Source organism: Zalophus californianus, chromosome 1 (assembly GCF_009762305.2).
Source record: "Zalophus californianus isolate mZalCal1 chromosome 1, mZalCal1.pri.v2, whole genome shotgun sequence".
NCBI lineage: Eukaryota > Metazoa > Chordata > Mammalia > Carnivora > Otariidae > Zalophus > Zalophus californianus.
In genome coordinates, this window is record NC_045595.1 from 22,022,041 (window position 1) to 22,037,878 (window position 15,838).

At 50.0% G+C, this 15,838-nt stretch overlaps 1 protein-coding gene across 4 annotated transcripts in view; it reads left to right on the top strand.

Annotated features, from left to right (window-relative positions):
- CACNA1D (calcium voltage-gated channel subunit alpha1 D) overlaps positions 1-15,838 on the top strand; it is a 296,432-nt gene that overhangs the window by 182,006 nt on the left and 98,588 nt on the right. For all 4 annotated transcript variants that reach the window (XM_035727534.1, XM_027583774.2, XM_027583772.1 and 1 more), the window contains exon 9: positions 7,481-7,650. In XM_035727534.1, coding sequence (XP_035583427.1) covers positions 7,481-7,650 — 170 coding nt within the window. The remainder of the gene's footprint in view (positions 1-7,480; positions 7,651-15,838) is intronic.

The window sequence follows — 15,838 nt, forward strand, 5'->3', positions numbered from 1 at the left end:
CCCCTCTGCAGGGCTTTGCTAGGGGACATTGAGTGCCATGGGGGGTGTGGCTGCACGCTTGCTCTGCCGTCAGAATCCCCCCTGGCCATTGCTTCTGACTCCCTCGACCCTTAGGCCTCTTGATGCCACCAGACATCTTGGTTGGCAGGACTGAGAGAGGCACCAGGTTGCTGCCCCGGGAAGGGAGCAGAAAATGGGGAAGGGATCACTTCTCAGCATTCAGGGGTCCGGCTTTCCCTTTGAGCCATAGAGGAGGCCAGGAGGCTTGAGCCACAGCCGTGGCTGGACACAGTATGGGGCAGTGTGCTGCAAGTGCTGCTCTGAGTGAGATGGGGGGGGGGGTGTTGTGTGGGCCTGGGGAAGATACATCCTGTGCTCCAGCTTCCCCACCTAGGTGCTAGTCCTCTGCCAAAGGTCCTCATCTCCACGGCCCCCGCTCCAGAAGCTGGTGCTTCCCATGGCTACCTGTTTCATCTTCGGTGTACTTGGACTGTTAGAAGTTTCTGCCTTATATTGCACTGAAATCAGTCTTATTCTGCTTCCATCCACTCCCTGGGACCCACAGGGAGTCCACTTCCTCTTTTCCGTGGCAGCCTTCTGGAGACTAAGGACCAGGAATGTGGCTCTTCTGTGGCGTCTCTTCTCCATCTCCCCTCTGGTTTGGCCTTCCTCTGCCCCCTGCTCGCCTGCCTTTCTTTCCTGAACACATGGGCGTGGAATGTTCCCATGGCGGGGAAATGCAGGCATCATCTGGCCCTGGAGGAAGGTCCATGTGCACAGAGAAGAGGATGCTGGGAGGACGCTGGGTGGGGCCGGACCCAGGGGACCAGCGTGAGGGGGGCAGAGGTCAAGGTGACCACAGTGTGGGGATGGCTGAGGGTCGGTAATGATGGCCCCCACAGGTGTTCTTCCAAACAGTCTACGAAAGTTGGGAATTTTATCAGAGTCACGTTACTTTTGACCCACATTTTTATTGGTGTTGAATCAACCCTGTCACCGGTGTTTACTGAATACCTTCTGGCTTCAGCACCATTTTCTCCCTATTTTGATCTCATCTTCACATAGGACTTCTGCAAAACAAAGCTGGTAAGGCCCCTCTCCTGTCCGATTTCTGGTGGTTCCCCATTGCCTACAGGGAAGGAATCCTAATTCTGAATTTGGGATTTAAGGCCGCTCCTGGACTGACTCTAAGCCGCTGCTTGGTCCTCACTCCTTTGTACTTCCACCTTCTTCTTTCTCTGTCTCTTGTGTGTCTGTGTCGAGTTCCTTGGGAGGGTCGGTTCAGGAGCTGGGTGGGCTTGTCTGACCAAACTCTCTGAGCCTCCGCTTCCTCATTTTGTGTGTAATGAGGGTGGTAGTGGTCCTTCCATCGCCCCTGATCCTCTGCGGTGAGGATGGGGGTAAGGCGTGGGGCTGGGCTCTGTCAGGGATACCTCAGTGGGGAGGCCAGCTGAGATCGGGCATACACACCTACCTCTGTGTCCTGGTGTTCACCAAGTAGAGTGCCCTGGTGATTCAGAGGAGGGCAGAACTCTTCGTTGGGGGGTGGGCGTGGCCAGGAAAGGCTGGGTCTTGATGGGTGAGCTAAAATTCAAAGATGAGAGAAGGCTGCTCAGTTGGATGGAGTTCTGTGGACAGAGGCTCTGAGGGTTGAGGGATTGAAAAGAGCGTAGCCAGAATACAAGGTGGTTTGTTTTTTTTTAAAGGTTTTATTTATTTGACAGAGAGAGACACAGCGAGAGAGGGAACACAAGCAGGGAGAGTGGGAGAGGGAGAAGCAGGCCTCCCACTGAGCAGGGAGCCCGATGAGGGGCTCGATCCCAGGACCCCGGGATCATGACCTGAGCCGAAGGCAGACGCTTAACGACTGAGCCACCCAGGCGCCCCACAAGGTGTTTGTTTTCAGGGAAGGAAATGGAGCTGGGATCACCTGTGGGAGAAGGCTAGAAGGCCCCGAGTGCAGGGCTGAGAGGGGTTTGACCCTGGAGTGTTGAGGGCAGCAGTGAGGAGCCCTGAGGCTTTCTGAGCAGGACAACATCCGGATGAAGCTGAGGTCTGCAGTGGTGGCCTGAAGTTGAGGGGGCGGCAAACCTTCATGAAACACTCCGGCTGCAGTTCCTCGAGCTGCCTCAGTGGGTGAGGTGTGTGCAGACTGGCCGGTGTAGATGCTTGGTGGTCGTGATATCCAGCTGACAGGGAGATTCCTCACTGAGAAATTGCTCCTTAGAAAGGACATAGACCTGGAGGGAAGATTCTCTAGCAACCTGGAGACAGAAAATCCACCCCATGAGGCCCGTAAATGATAAGGGGAAAGGGCAGGCTGATGATGAAAGCTGCTCCAGATGGTATGTCTGGGCTAAGACACACTCATTTCATGCTTCTGGGAGATCCCAGGAATCACGGGCTTTCTATCTTGATGCATTCTGGCCTCTTAAGGAGTAGGGCTCATTTTGTGTGCTTTGTACCCAGACTTTCCCACATGACTACTTGAAGGGGGGCATCATGGGAGAGACAGAGATGTGGAAAGGAAAACATAAGAGATAGACAACATTGTCCATTCCTGGGAAGAGCCTACAATCTAGCTGGTAAGCGGAAATGCATATATGACATAAATTTGCATTTGGTTACTCTGGTTACATTTTTCCAAACACTTGAAAATTTTTTCTCTTTGGAAGTAATTTCCAACTACAGAAATGTTATCAGAATAAGAATAACATAGTGAACAGTCCATGTACCCTTCATCTGAATTCTCTTATTAACATTTTATCTCATTTGTTTTTGCTTTTGTTTTTTGCACTTTCAAAAAATTTAAGTATAGTTGACACACAGTATTACATTAGTTTTAGGTGTACAACATAATGTTTTGACAAGTTTAGACATTATGCTGTGCTCACCCCAAGCGTTGTTACCATCTGTTACCATACAGAGCTATCACAGTATCATTGACTCTCTTCCCTGTGCTTTGTATTCCCTTGTATTGTAATCCCATGACCTGCTCATCCATAACTGGAAGCCTGTATCTCCCACTCCTCTTTGCCCATGTTGCCCAAGCCCCTTCTCCTCTCCTCTAGCAACTATCAGTTCATTTGTTTTTTCATTTATCTGTCTATAAGAAGTGTGGACTGATTTTTTTAAAAAATTATAATTTATTCCCGTTTTTCATTATTTTGGGGCCCAAGCTATCCTAGATTTAGCAAGTGTGAGATACTGCTCTGGCTCTTGTGACCTTATGGCATGCCCTTATCGTGTTTTTGTTTTGTTTTTAATTTTTATTTATTTGTTTTGGGCACTTCCTTCCTTGTTTCATCCTGTACCTACTCTACCGTAGCCCTGGAATCAGCCAATTTACCAAAGATTCCTGGTTCCTTTTCATGGAAATGGCGTTAGAGAACAAAGTCTGGGCACCAGGTGTGCTCATAATTACTGGGGTGCCTTTGCGTCCATATCCTTTCAACAGAGCTAGGAAATATATGCATTCGTATGTACGTATACATACACATACTTACATTTATACATACACATATATATACATAGATCTTCTAGAAATCATGAATTCACACCAACACCTTCAATTCCAGTCTGTCCCCAGAGGATTCTTTCTAGTCTTCCTTTCATGTTTCTATGTCCCTCCTTCTCCAATGAGAACCCTGACTCCCAGCAACATGGACACATTTGCTCATTCATTAAGTCCTGTAATATGCAGAATGATTTCAGCATTGTTTTGTCCATAGCACTACCAAACACGAAACTCCCAGGAAGAGTTTAGCATTTATTTGCTGTTCTTCCCTCACTCGGTCCTATCCAAGGCTGAGAGCCTACAGTCAAGAGACCCTAAGCTACCTGAGCTAGTTTTGTCTTTCTCTTCAGTATAGCTGTGGTATTCGTTTGAAATACAATCAGATTCATTTGTCTCAATTTACTTCCACTTTAGGGGTATTTTCCCTCCATCCCATCCTTGTTGATTTGATTAAAAATTGTAATTTTTCACATTAACATGGTCCCAAAAGTCAAAACTATAGAGAAAGATATACTTAACAGTGTCCCTCCTGTTTTGCCCTCCCTTTCCATTTGTCCCCATTCTGCATTTTCTGCTTTATCCTTTGGATACACCCTGAAGTATAATATGCGTGTTTTCTTATTCCCTCTTTTTTCATACATAAAGGGTAAAATACCATGTACCTTTTTGTCGAAGCCTTTCTTATATCTTTTTTCTTCTGATTGAATGCACCATAAATAGAATTCTGATCTGGAATAAATAGGCTTCTGTCACATGATGAGTTGTTAGATTTCTAGTCATTTATAAAAAGTCAGATAGTTTCTACCAATAGCTGTTTTAAATTTACTTTTGTAGTAGTGACTGCTATTTAGTCCCTTAGTAACAAGCTTCAAAAATGAGTTCTCATGCAAAATGGAGAACTGTTTTTTTCTTAATCCACTGACGTTGATGGAAGATTCAGTGGACTTGGGTGGGATTTTTCTGGAGTGGAAGGTTTATCAAGATGGGAATGGGCTATTCCCAATGGAGCAGAGAGTGGTATAGGATCGACAAGGCACTGGCCGGCTCGTGGAGGTCACTCTGAGCCCAGGATCCCACGTGTCCTGTGTTTCTCTCAGTTCTGCTGGGATCATGTAGCTTAGAGCCCACTTAGAGCTGTTTGCCATGTTCCTCCCTTTGGTATTGGAGAAAGCTCTTCCCATGGCCTTTTTCATGCCCAGATTCAACAGCTAAATATTCTGTCTTTCAACTTCACATTTGTCCAGTGCTTTGTGAATCCCACAGTATTGTCTTAATCTCTGTGGAACAGGAGAACAGGTCTTATGTCTGTTTTGCAGCTGAGGAAACTGAAGCTCAGAAGAGACCAGTGACAGAGCTGGGACTAGAATCTGGGTCTTCCACCTGAGAGCCCAACGTGGTCTTGGTCCATCACAAGGACCCCCTCCGCTGGCCCCTTTTCCTGCTATCTCAGAGCCGACAGGAGGAGATTTATGCTTGCAAATCTCTGTTCCGTCCAAATCAGCAAAGGTCGCATGCCTACTGAGTATTAGGCCATTCGGAAACTGCCTAAAATCAGTTCTGAGGGTTTACATAAACAACTTTGTTACCTGAACTTGTGTAATAGTGATTGTTATTTAAAACAAATGGGCCATAAACCAGGCAGTGGTTTTTGTTCTCAGAAATTTTACTCATAGTAGGATTTTACCTATGCGTGTGTTACTGTGTCTCAGCAACCAAGAATGTACAACAGTGATACAGATTGTTAGAGTTCTCTCTCTCTCTCTTTTGTATTTCTAATGCAAAAAAAAAAAACCTCAAAATACATTAAAGCAAAATCCTCTTTTGTAAAGCCCTTAAGTTTTTCAGGTAACTCTCTTACTATCTTTGTAATCTTTTTTAAGAACTCAGATGAGACATGAATCTAGGAATAAGCATACCCTGTTTTTATTATAACCATGTAAATTTCGTACTCCAAGTTCAGAATCAAAACACAGAGATTTGGGCTTAGATACTTCTGGCAAACAATAGAAATGAGGCCCACATAGTTGCTCTTTACGATGTATTTAAGAAAACAGATGGCATATGATGCATTTTCATGTTGACAAGTGAACCTCCTGGGCCTCCACTTCATCCTTCAGGGATGTCATGATGGATTGGGTGTGACTTTTTCAAAATTTAAATTAATTTGGTGAATCTACCCAGAGCAGAGTTATGCGTGTCCTGTATCTCGGGAAGCCTGGCAGGCCTAGCAGCCCCACATCATCCTGAGGGTTACGGTTTGCCCAAGCAGCAAGACCCTGCCTGTGATGGCCCTTCCTACATGAGACAGGAAGGGATTCTCCGTTGGAGGAAAGGGCCCTGGGTGAGGAGTGCAGAAAACATCTCTGAGTCTTAATCAGCTTTGGTTCACCCTGTAAACCCCCTGAAGTCAGCTCCTCTGCAGGCCGGGCTCCTCATCCTTCCCAGAGCGGGCAGGTGGGGATGGGTAAGCCCTCACACAGCCAAGGACAGCTTCTGGGGCATCCAAAATGGGGTGATCGGGGAGCAATGAGTGTCGTCCTTTTTCACTAGGAAGAGGGTGGCACTTTGGTGAGGATTCTAGTTTCTTATCTGAAGCATCAGCATCCCTGGGCTTTCAAGTGTCTGTTCAGCCCTTCAACAGCCCAGAGTGGAGAGGGAGAGGGAAGAGAGTGAAGAGGGGTTGGCTTTAGGTAAGCAGATAATGTCCCCCTTTGTGTGTTGGCTTGAGTTGGGTCGAGTTGGGTCGAGTTGGGTTGAGTTGGGTTGGGTCGAGTTGGGTCGAGTTGGGTCGGGGTTGGGTTAAAGAGGTCCCTGATAGGGAGATGTGCCAGATTTGGGCTGGAAGGAAGGCAGAAGGAAGGCAGATGTAACCTCCGTCAGAATCCAGGGCTGTGTGTGCAGAAGCTGTGCTGCCTGTGATCTCATCGGCTTCCTTAGCAGCTTTTTAATCATACTTAGGAAATCCATAACTCATGTAGCTTGGCTCCTATAGCCATTCCCGGTTGGAAATACAGATGGTTCCTTGGATGTGAAAATTGGGTATTCACCCACCTGACTCCCAGGCTTGCCTGAGCAAATGTGGGATTCTGTATGTACACGTAGATGGAGGATTGCAGACACGAAAGATGGAGTAAACAGCGAGCAGTTGGGAATGTGTACACGTCTGCCAAAGCCTTTCCAGGACAGGTGTTCCCATAAATGGGCAGCAAATCATACTGCCTCTTCATCTCCGACGGGCAAAACTTTTGGGGAAAGATCATGGCAAGAAAGCGAGGGTTACAGATGACAGTAGTGCTTCACCGGTGCCCTGTTTCCTGTGTGGGAAGGGAGAATGGGGCTGTGAGGTGGGTCTGCCCTGACCCTGTCCACTGCTCTGGCTGGAACCTGCAGGTACTGCTAGGGGAGCCTGCTCCCCCTCCTGGCACTCCGTTTGGACACAAGGGTCAGGAGTGCTGTGTTTGGCTGAAGGTATTGAAGAAGCCCTAAACTTGGTGTGTGTGCTCTCTGGCCAAAGCGTAGCCCTCCTGGGTCCCTGCTCTTTTGGCATATGATGCCAGCTATCTGAGGAGGCTCTGAGGGAGGTGGGACATCTCTGAGTTCAGGCTACGGGGGAGGGGGGGCGAAGCGCGGGGCGCGGCGGGCGGTGGGGGTCAGGAAGCCTGCCTGACATGATAGCACGTGGCGTTTGGGGCCTGGGCTCCTTGGGATCTTGGGATTGTTCGTTTCCTAAGAGACAGCGCATGTGTGTTGGTGTGGTCTCTGCAGCTCTGACACCCACAGTCTTGCTTAGGAAGACACTGTCCTCTGTCCTGTCCCCGTGTGTGGCCTCTCTTTCTGTGCTCGTGTGGCTATACTCAGTGCTGTGTGTCCTGCCACAAGACTGTTGTGCGGCAGGGCAGATGGCTCGTGGTCCAGGTCCCCGAGGACGTCCTCACGTGTGCGTGTTCTCTCTGCCGCCCTCAGAGAATTCTCAAAGGAAAGAGAGAAGGCTAAAGCCCGGGGAGATTTCCAGAAGCTCCGGGAGAAGCAGCAGCTGGAGGAGGATCTAAAGGGCTACCTGGATTGGATCACCCAAGCAGAAGACATTGATCCTGAGAACGAGGAAGAAGGAGGAGAAGAAAGCAAACGAAACAGTATGTAGCACCTTCCTACTCCTGACCGGACAGAGCTCGGGGGTGATTCAGGTGCCCACCGGGCAGAGACGTTTCAACCCCCTGATCCGGCCTGTGAGATGGGTGGCCTCCTCTCAGCTGCCCAGTTCCTTCTGCCCGCCCCTCAGAGAGGACAGGTGCATTTACACCGACTCTGAGATTCTGCCCGAGGCTTGGGTTTTAGATTTGTGCCTGGTCACAGGGTCAGCCACACTCCCTCATTGGGAATTCGGGGAGCCCTTTCTGTGGGGGCACCAGCCATGGTAGGACACATGGTGACCCTACAGCATGGGAGCTGCGGCTTCTTCCCTGTGGAGTGAGTCGTGTGACTGGACCAGAACTTGAAGAGCAGGGTCCGTCTCCATCCTCATGCCCCCTGGAATGGCTCCCATCTGTGCTCCACTTCCAAAGCCAGATGCTTAGCCCATCAGGAGCTGGGAAGAAACCAGTTCAGCAGTCTGGGCAGGGTGAGGAGGTATGTCATTCGGCATGGCTACTTGGAGCCCACTCCCCTGGTGGCCCACTGTGGCACCAGGCCCCTTGGGCACTGTCTGCAGCAGGAAAGCCCAATGCCCAGCGACCCCTGGAGTTCATTACCATCGTCAACCAAGGTGTGTCTTTTACCACCTACTTTCTCCTACAGATGTGCTCTTACTCTTTCTGGGCCATCTGTGCCTCAGGTAGAAGCAGAAATTGAAATTCAACAGATTTGACTGAGATGCTTGTGGTTTGTTTCAAATCTAGAATAGCTGATAGTAAGGACCAAGAACCTATCTCAAATGCACTTATCCCTTGAGAGGCCTGGGGAACCAAGGTGGGCCCCACCTCGTGGAAGATGGGTGAGCGAGCTCACCTTGCGCAGGGTCCCTAGGACGTCATACACTCCTTCATTCAGCAAGGCGGATGCTGGTTGCTGGGGGCACTCCTGAGATGGAGGATATATGGTTTGCTCCTTGTGGGGATGGTGAGGCCTATGCATGCTGAGATGCAGCCCAAGGGGACAGAGACGCAGATCGTGAGGGGTGGCAAGCTGTATGCCTGGTGCTGAGGAGGTGAGGGCTGACTACAGGGCTCCAGCAGAGAGCTGTGGGGCATTGGCCCCGAGCCTGGAAGGACGGAGGGGTCTGAGGTTGGTTGGTGTCAGGAGAAACATCCTGAGCCACGGCAGAGACGTGTGGAGGGCACAGGGGTGGTTCATTCCTTCGGCTGGTTGGGGGAGATGGGGCAGGGGGGCTGGGTGGGTGAGACCAGTTGGTGCCTCCTCTGTAGGCAGCTGATCATGCAACTGAAGGCTGAGCGGCCCATGGTTGACTAAGATGGCCTTTTGGTTGCTTCTAGCTGGGGACTCTGGGTCTGTCCTTCCATCGGGAGAGTGGGTTTCCTATTCTCACAGCTGCAAATGATGGACTAAGTCCTGTGTGCTCCTGGGGGGCCAGCAGGGTGCAGGGTCCTCCTCTCCCCTCCCTTCTGCTTCCCAGTGTCACTGGTGCTGCTCCCTCGAGAAAGAGACTGGGGACTCAGTGCCTGGGCATCAGGAAGCTGCCGGAGGATTTCTAAAGCTGCCTTTGTGTGCTGACTCTGAGATTGGAGTTCATACGGTGCTATTCCTTCCAGTTCCAAATGTGGTGATGTCCTCTGGGTCACTGGATGTAAGAAGGGCGTCTGTGTTCAGGGCATTTGAGTCTGAATCCCCATGGTCTTCTTGCAGCTTCCACACCTACCGCATGGCCGGCAACAGGCTGTACTTGGAGCAGGGGGATGCCTACCTCACTGTCTCCCTCTTCGTTTCTAGACTGCAGCTTCCACGCTGACCTGGGGGGCAGGGGGTCTGCCAGCCACGTCCTCCCTCTCCTAATGTAGCATGTCGTGTGTCAGCCAGAGCACGGCACCTTCCTTTACCAGTTGTCTGATGGGGAGCTGGGTGAGCCTTTCAAGCTGTGTCTTTTCATCTCTTCATTGCCCCGGCTTTGGAAATTGGGTCCCCATTCGTGCTGCTGGTATCAGGTATGGTGAGATTGTGCTTGTGGCCTGTGGTTTGAGGAGTGGGCATTTTCCCTGAACTCGAAGCAATGTCTTCTGATAGTCCTGAGAGCTCTCGCTCACTTTGTCTTAGCCCAGTACTTCCTGTGCCCTGCCACCATGTGTATAGGACCTGGCCACATGATGACAAAAATCCATGCCTCTGCCTTTGGAAACCTAGCTGTGGAGGGAAGATGGAGAAGCGGGGCCTTAGCGTAAGATGGGGACAAGCTGGCCCCGTCATCAGGGGCAGCAGTCTGCTACGGGAGCCTCAAAGGGCACAGCGAAGCAGCCTGGGGCGATGGGGTGGAGATGGGGGATGCAAGGGGGGGGTTCCCTAGAGGAGGTGGTGTTCCTGCTGAGCTCCAAGGAGTAGCAGCCTGTGGTTTCAAAATGTATGGGGGAGAAGAGAGTCCTTCTCAGGCTGGGGAAATGGCACGAACGAAGGACAGAAGGTTATAAGTATTCCAAGCCCTGCAGTGTATTGCTTAGTAGTGTAATCAGGGAAAGAAAGAACAGCCCTTTCAAAGTTGTAGGTCCTCAGAATTCACTTTGTAACCAGGGCTCCTCACCTGGTAAAGCCGCGCCGGGTCTGGAATGGCAGCTCTGTGGTTTTTGCTGTGCACAGTACTGTGTGGCTCAGCCTGGGGAACCAGCTTGACATTCCATCCAGAAGAGTGCACGCTTCTGTGGGGTACTCTTGTCCTTTATCAGGCTCCTTTTGCCAGATGCTGAGTTTTCCTGTGGAGTGAGACTGATTTCCTGAATCACCTGATTCCCGGAGCATTAATGATTCAGATCTGAAAGACAGACCTAGATCCCAGGCTGTGGGAACCTTGTAGGGATTTAACTGACTTAAGACGAGAACCCCAGATCTCCTCCCAATGAGGAAATGGGCCTCCCTGAATATATTCCTGGCAGCCCAGACCTTTTGGCCAAGGAGAGCTGCTGGGGTTTGCCTGGGACATCCTGTGGTTGCTGGCTATTTTCTTCCTGTCACAGCAAGAAACCCCAGGGGGAGAGGGTTTCCACAAGGCCTACATCGTCCCCCTCCCTAGCTGACAGCGGTTGATGTACCACCTGCACATGACAGGTCTGGTTTCTGTGACCTGGTTGTAAGCAGTGCGGTGTGGGCATGGCCATTGTCAGTGTGCTCCCTGAGTGTGAGAGATCCAGGCCTGCACACTTAACACTGCAGCCCTGCTCCTGTATGTTCTCGGGGAGAGGGGATGGGGCACTCCCTAGGCATCCTGGCTTTATCCGTACTGCCCTTTTCAGCTGGGTCCTGGATGGGATTGGGGCAGGGTCCTTCCAGACATGGGGGAGTTAAGTGACAGTGTGACAGGAAGCCCTTGCTATAGCCAAGTCTCAGCCTGTACAAGCAAAGGTGGGAGGCCTCAGGAGCCATGAATAGCAGGTGTCGTGAGGCTTTGGAGGTAGGGGCTAGACAGCATGTTGGTGCCCCTTCTCTGGAATTGGCTGCCATTGAGTTTTGTGACTCGGAATTTGGACTTGAGTGATAGGCACACTGCCCAATGTCTCTGAGCCCCTGTTTCCCTGTCTTCAAGAAGGGGATAAATATTTGCCCATGGGGTTGTCGTGAGGATTAAAGTTTGATAACTGGCAGGCGTCACTGTAACCATAGGAGTACTGACTACTGTAAAACTTGACCTAAAGAGAATAATTCTTGCAGAGCCTACTAGATCTCTAACCAACCTCAGGCTAAGGACCCCTTTTAGGATCATGTCCCTATACTCTCCTGTTCAGAGACTATAGAGTTCTAAAGTACTGATGGAAAACAAACCCATTTACCAGTCATGTTGAAGATACCAAGGCACAACTTTCTGGCTCAGCATCCATCTGTAGTTTGTTGATGCTTGCTGTCAGAGAGCAGATGTCAAATCCAGTGCTTGCAGTTGCGCACACCTCATCTTTTCTCTCTGATCTACTAAATGTCCCCGTCTGCGTCTGTGGTACCCAGCTCTGGCTGTTCGTGACTGTCACCTGGGGAGCGCAGACACATCCTGGTGCCATACTCCCCAACGCCCAACCCCGAAGAAGACTTGTCTGTGTGCAGTGGGACCCAGGCATGGCTTTATCTGCTGCTCCCTGGAGGTTCCCGAGTGAAGCTGGGGTTGGGAACTCCTGAATGCTATCACACTGAATATCACACTGTTTCAGGCTTTCACTTGAAGGAAGACAGAAGGAGAGGCAGTCGGGGCCGTAACTGGGCTGTCTGCTGGGTGCAGTGACTGGTAGCCCTAGTTTGTGCATTCATGGAATATTTAAAATGTCTGTTCTATAAATGTGCTGTTAGGAAGCTGGTGTTACATGGTTAATTGAATGGACAAAATTCCCTTGGAAGTTAGTTCCTAAGCATTTGGGACATTTTCAAGGATAATTTATTTAACTTTTTGCTGAGCCTCAAGTTTCTTAAGAAACCCTGCCAAATCTCAAAGTGATTTTTTAGACGTATGCAGCTGCTTCTGTGTTAACAATGGCGTTTTTCTAGGGCCATTAAAATCTGGAAGCCTAAAATTCTATTTTAAACTCTTCTCATTGTCAGTGATTAGTCTTTTTTTTTTTTTAAGGAAAAAAAAAGGCATTAAAAATAATGAAATCGTTTTAAAGGGAGCTCATTCTAAAATTCCTGGCCAGAAAAGCAGGGCCGTTTCACTGTGGGAACTATTAATGATCGATAATCTCTGTAAGCGGGGATACGTGATGCCCACAAGGAGATCTCTTCTTCAGAGGTCCTAGAGGCTGCCCCGCCCCTCCCCCCCAGGTGTCCATGCCCAGGGTTGCCACAGCTGTTCACTTCCCTTCCGCGTGCACCCCTTGGGTGCCTTTTCCTGAGATGTTTGATTTGGGGATGGGCAGGAAATCAGGGATAGCATAGCTGTTTGCAAGCACAGGGCATGGAAGTGTGTTGGTCTGGTTTCAAAGCTTTTGTCTTCAAAGTACGACTTATCAAACTGCTTTCATTACAGTTAAACTAGCTCAGGGTGCAAATTCAGAATGGAAAACTTTGAAAGCTGTAAAACAAATAGCAGCAGTTAGAGGCTGCATGCGTCAGGAGGGTTGCCCTGTCCCAAGAGGTTGCTGGAACTGCCTCTGACCAGGAGAATGGGGGTGGGCCCAGCGCTGGGGGCGGCTGGGAGACCCCTCCCTCCATTGGGTGGGTGGCACGGGGAGCAGATGCCCGCCCTAAGTAGGTCTCCTAAGAGCTGGCGGGAGACAGACTCAGGGATGGGCGCCCCAGCATGGACCTGAGGAAAAGGCCCTCTCGCCAGGTTTGTAGAGTCCAAGTCAGGGTTGTGTGTGTTTGTTTTTAATATATTTTAATTGTAAAAGTAATATTTGCTCATTGCCGAGAATTCATATAATATCAAAGTGTATAAAGGATGAGAGAACCAGACTGGGCAGTTGGGGACCTGTTCTTTCCGACCTCACTGTACATATGGGAACATACGTGTTTTCACGGGCAACCTGCCCACAGGTCCCCACCGTAAGATCATCCAGCTCGGATGGTGCAGCAACTTGCCTTTCTCACTGAACCATGTGCTCAGACCGTGAGCTCCTCGGGTGTAGGAACAGGGTCTGCTTCTGTTCTCCATTGTGTGGCTGGCACCTGGCGTGGTCCTTGTCACACATAGGTGTTTCCAGTGATTATTTGTTCAATGAAAAAATGCAGAATAAGAACATCTCACATTTATCAAGTGCTTCCTGTGTGTCAGACACTGTTCTAAGGGTCAGGGGTACACGAATCCATTATTCCTCACAGGGCTCTGGGAGGCAAGAACTTGACAGATGGGGAAATTGAACACAGAGACATTAAGTAGCTTCCCAGGGTCACATGCCCATCAAGTGGCCAAGCTGGGATTTGAACCCAGTTTCTGCTAGTCCACGGATGAGCCACTATTAATCCCCACAGATGCATACACCTGTGTCTGCACACACGTGTTCACATTCTTGTGGGAGAAAGTGCCAGAAAGGGATTTGCTGGGTCAGAGAGGATGCCCATTGGTACCCATTTACATTCTCACCAGTCATGCTCGAGAGTGCCCATGTCCTCATGTCCTTGCCCGCTCAACATTCCTTCTGCTTTCCCTACTGCACCTGCAGCTCCCTTCCCTGAGCACGGGCCCCACCCTGAAGATTAGCCCACTGGTTAATATTGTGATATCCTATCCCAGGGCCAGAGGAAGCTGGAGACCCTAGAATCATTCTTCTTGTGCCTTAGTGGCTGCAGGGGAGTTATACCCGTAATGGCTGACCACTCCTTGCCAACACCTGTATTACTGTATTTACTGTTTTCCACTCACTAAGGTAAGCAGAGGCCTAGCAAAAGCAGGTCACCTGTCCATGCTTATCCAGTCAGGAAGTGGCAGGGCTGAGATCAGACCTGGTCTGTCCAAGTCCAGAGCCCACCTTGTAAACCACATGTCCTTCCCACACTCGCCCAGCTGGTCAGCACCTGGGACTCCTGACTTTGGCCGAATGCCTGCTCCCAAACGCCCTCTTGGCAGGGTGGGCAAACCCTGGGGAGCTTCGTCCCCGATGGGTTAGTTGGTTGGTTATTTAGGACAGGTCCTTTAGAGACAGGCATTTGGTATCCTCGCTATAGAAAGTGCACCTCCCCTCTACTGGTCAGACCCCAAACTGTAGATGTCCATGTAGGAGGACAGTTAGCGTTTCCGTATCAGAGTCCAGGGCTGCGGCTGCCTCTCAGGTTCTCCGGCCCTGTTTGCGTTGCTCCTGCCGCCCTCTACCGAATCATAACGACATTGCCTGTGTTCCACCTGAAGGAGTCACAGTGGCCGACCTGCTAAAAGAGGATAAGAAGAAAAGGAAGTTTTGCTGCTTTCGCCAACGCAGGGCTAAAGATCACGGTAAATGACTGAGGTTGAACTTCCCCTCGGGAGACTCCTCTCCCGAGGCTTCTGGAGCCTTCTCCTTGCACATAGGCCTGGTGTGACGTGCATGTGTGTGCCTGCGTGGTGTGTTTATAAGATGCCTACGTTTTAACCGCTTGATTCCTTGGAAACTTGGTCATGTTGTTTTCTTCTTGTCTTTACCCCAAATGTGTGGTTTTGCCAAGACAGCATTGCAGTTTCCTTTTTGTTTGAACTATACCTTTTAAAGAAGCAGCTGAACCCACTCAGAACATTTATTTAATTAAGCATGAATATTCTTAGACTGGAAGACAGACTTCTTAAACACTTTTCCCCAATGATGCTTTTTCATCTAAACTGTTTAGAAATTCCAGTGATGTTATTTGATTGATTTTGATTTTCCAGGTTACATTTTTCACAAGGCCTGCTGGTTTTCCACCCTCCGGCTGGTTTGCTCAGGACATACTAAAACTAGTAGTGCCAGTTTCAAGAATGAAGTTAAAAGCAGACTTCTAGGATGCAAAGATGGGGGGGGCCACTTGCCTTTTGTGAGCGGGGATGAGGAAAGGGCTCATGTGGGGGCATAGTTCATTTTCAAGGTCTGCTGTAAAAAAGAATGCTAAACACAGACCCTCACTGGAAACCTGGGGTCAGTGTCAGGACCACCTGAATGCAGAGCAGTTAATGCAGACAGCTGGTGCCCTGTCTTGCCTGCCAAGCCACCACCGTAGCCTTACAGCAGTGCAGGGCTTTGCCTCTGCACTCACACGGTTTACCTAGTTGCTGCCACTGAGGTCGGCCCTGGTTGGACGACTCTAGAGGAAGAGCCGATTTGACTGTAAATAGGGCCACCAAGCCAACTGCCAAGGGAGCAGAGGGGACACACTGCACTGTTCTCTTGGTAGTAGCCTCTGCCATCGTGGGAACGTTGAGCTCATAGGTTGTAGGAATTGGAACAAGCCACGGGTGGTCAGAATGAAGGCTTTTGGAGTGTACGAGAACGGAGTATCAGAAATAAGCCCCTCAGCCTCCAGAGAGCACATTGTGGGCCTGAGATGAGAAGGAAACTGCGTGGGGGTGGGCAGCCAGTTAGGGGCCAGGTGGGGGCTGGCTCATGTAGGCTTGGTGTCTGCAGAGGTTTATGAAGAAGAGCTGGCTTTGGTGCAGCCCCTGGAGGCCTCTGCAGGAAGATTGGACTTCAGGTAAGCAGGAAATACTGTCACTGACATAAGACAAAACCATTTTCAAAGACTGAC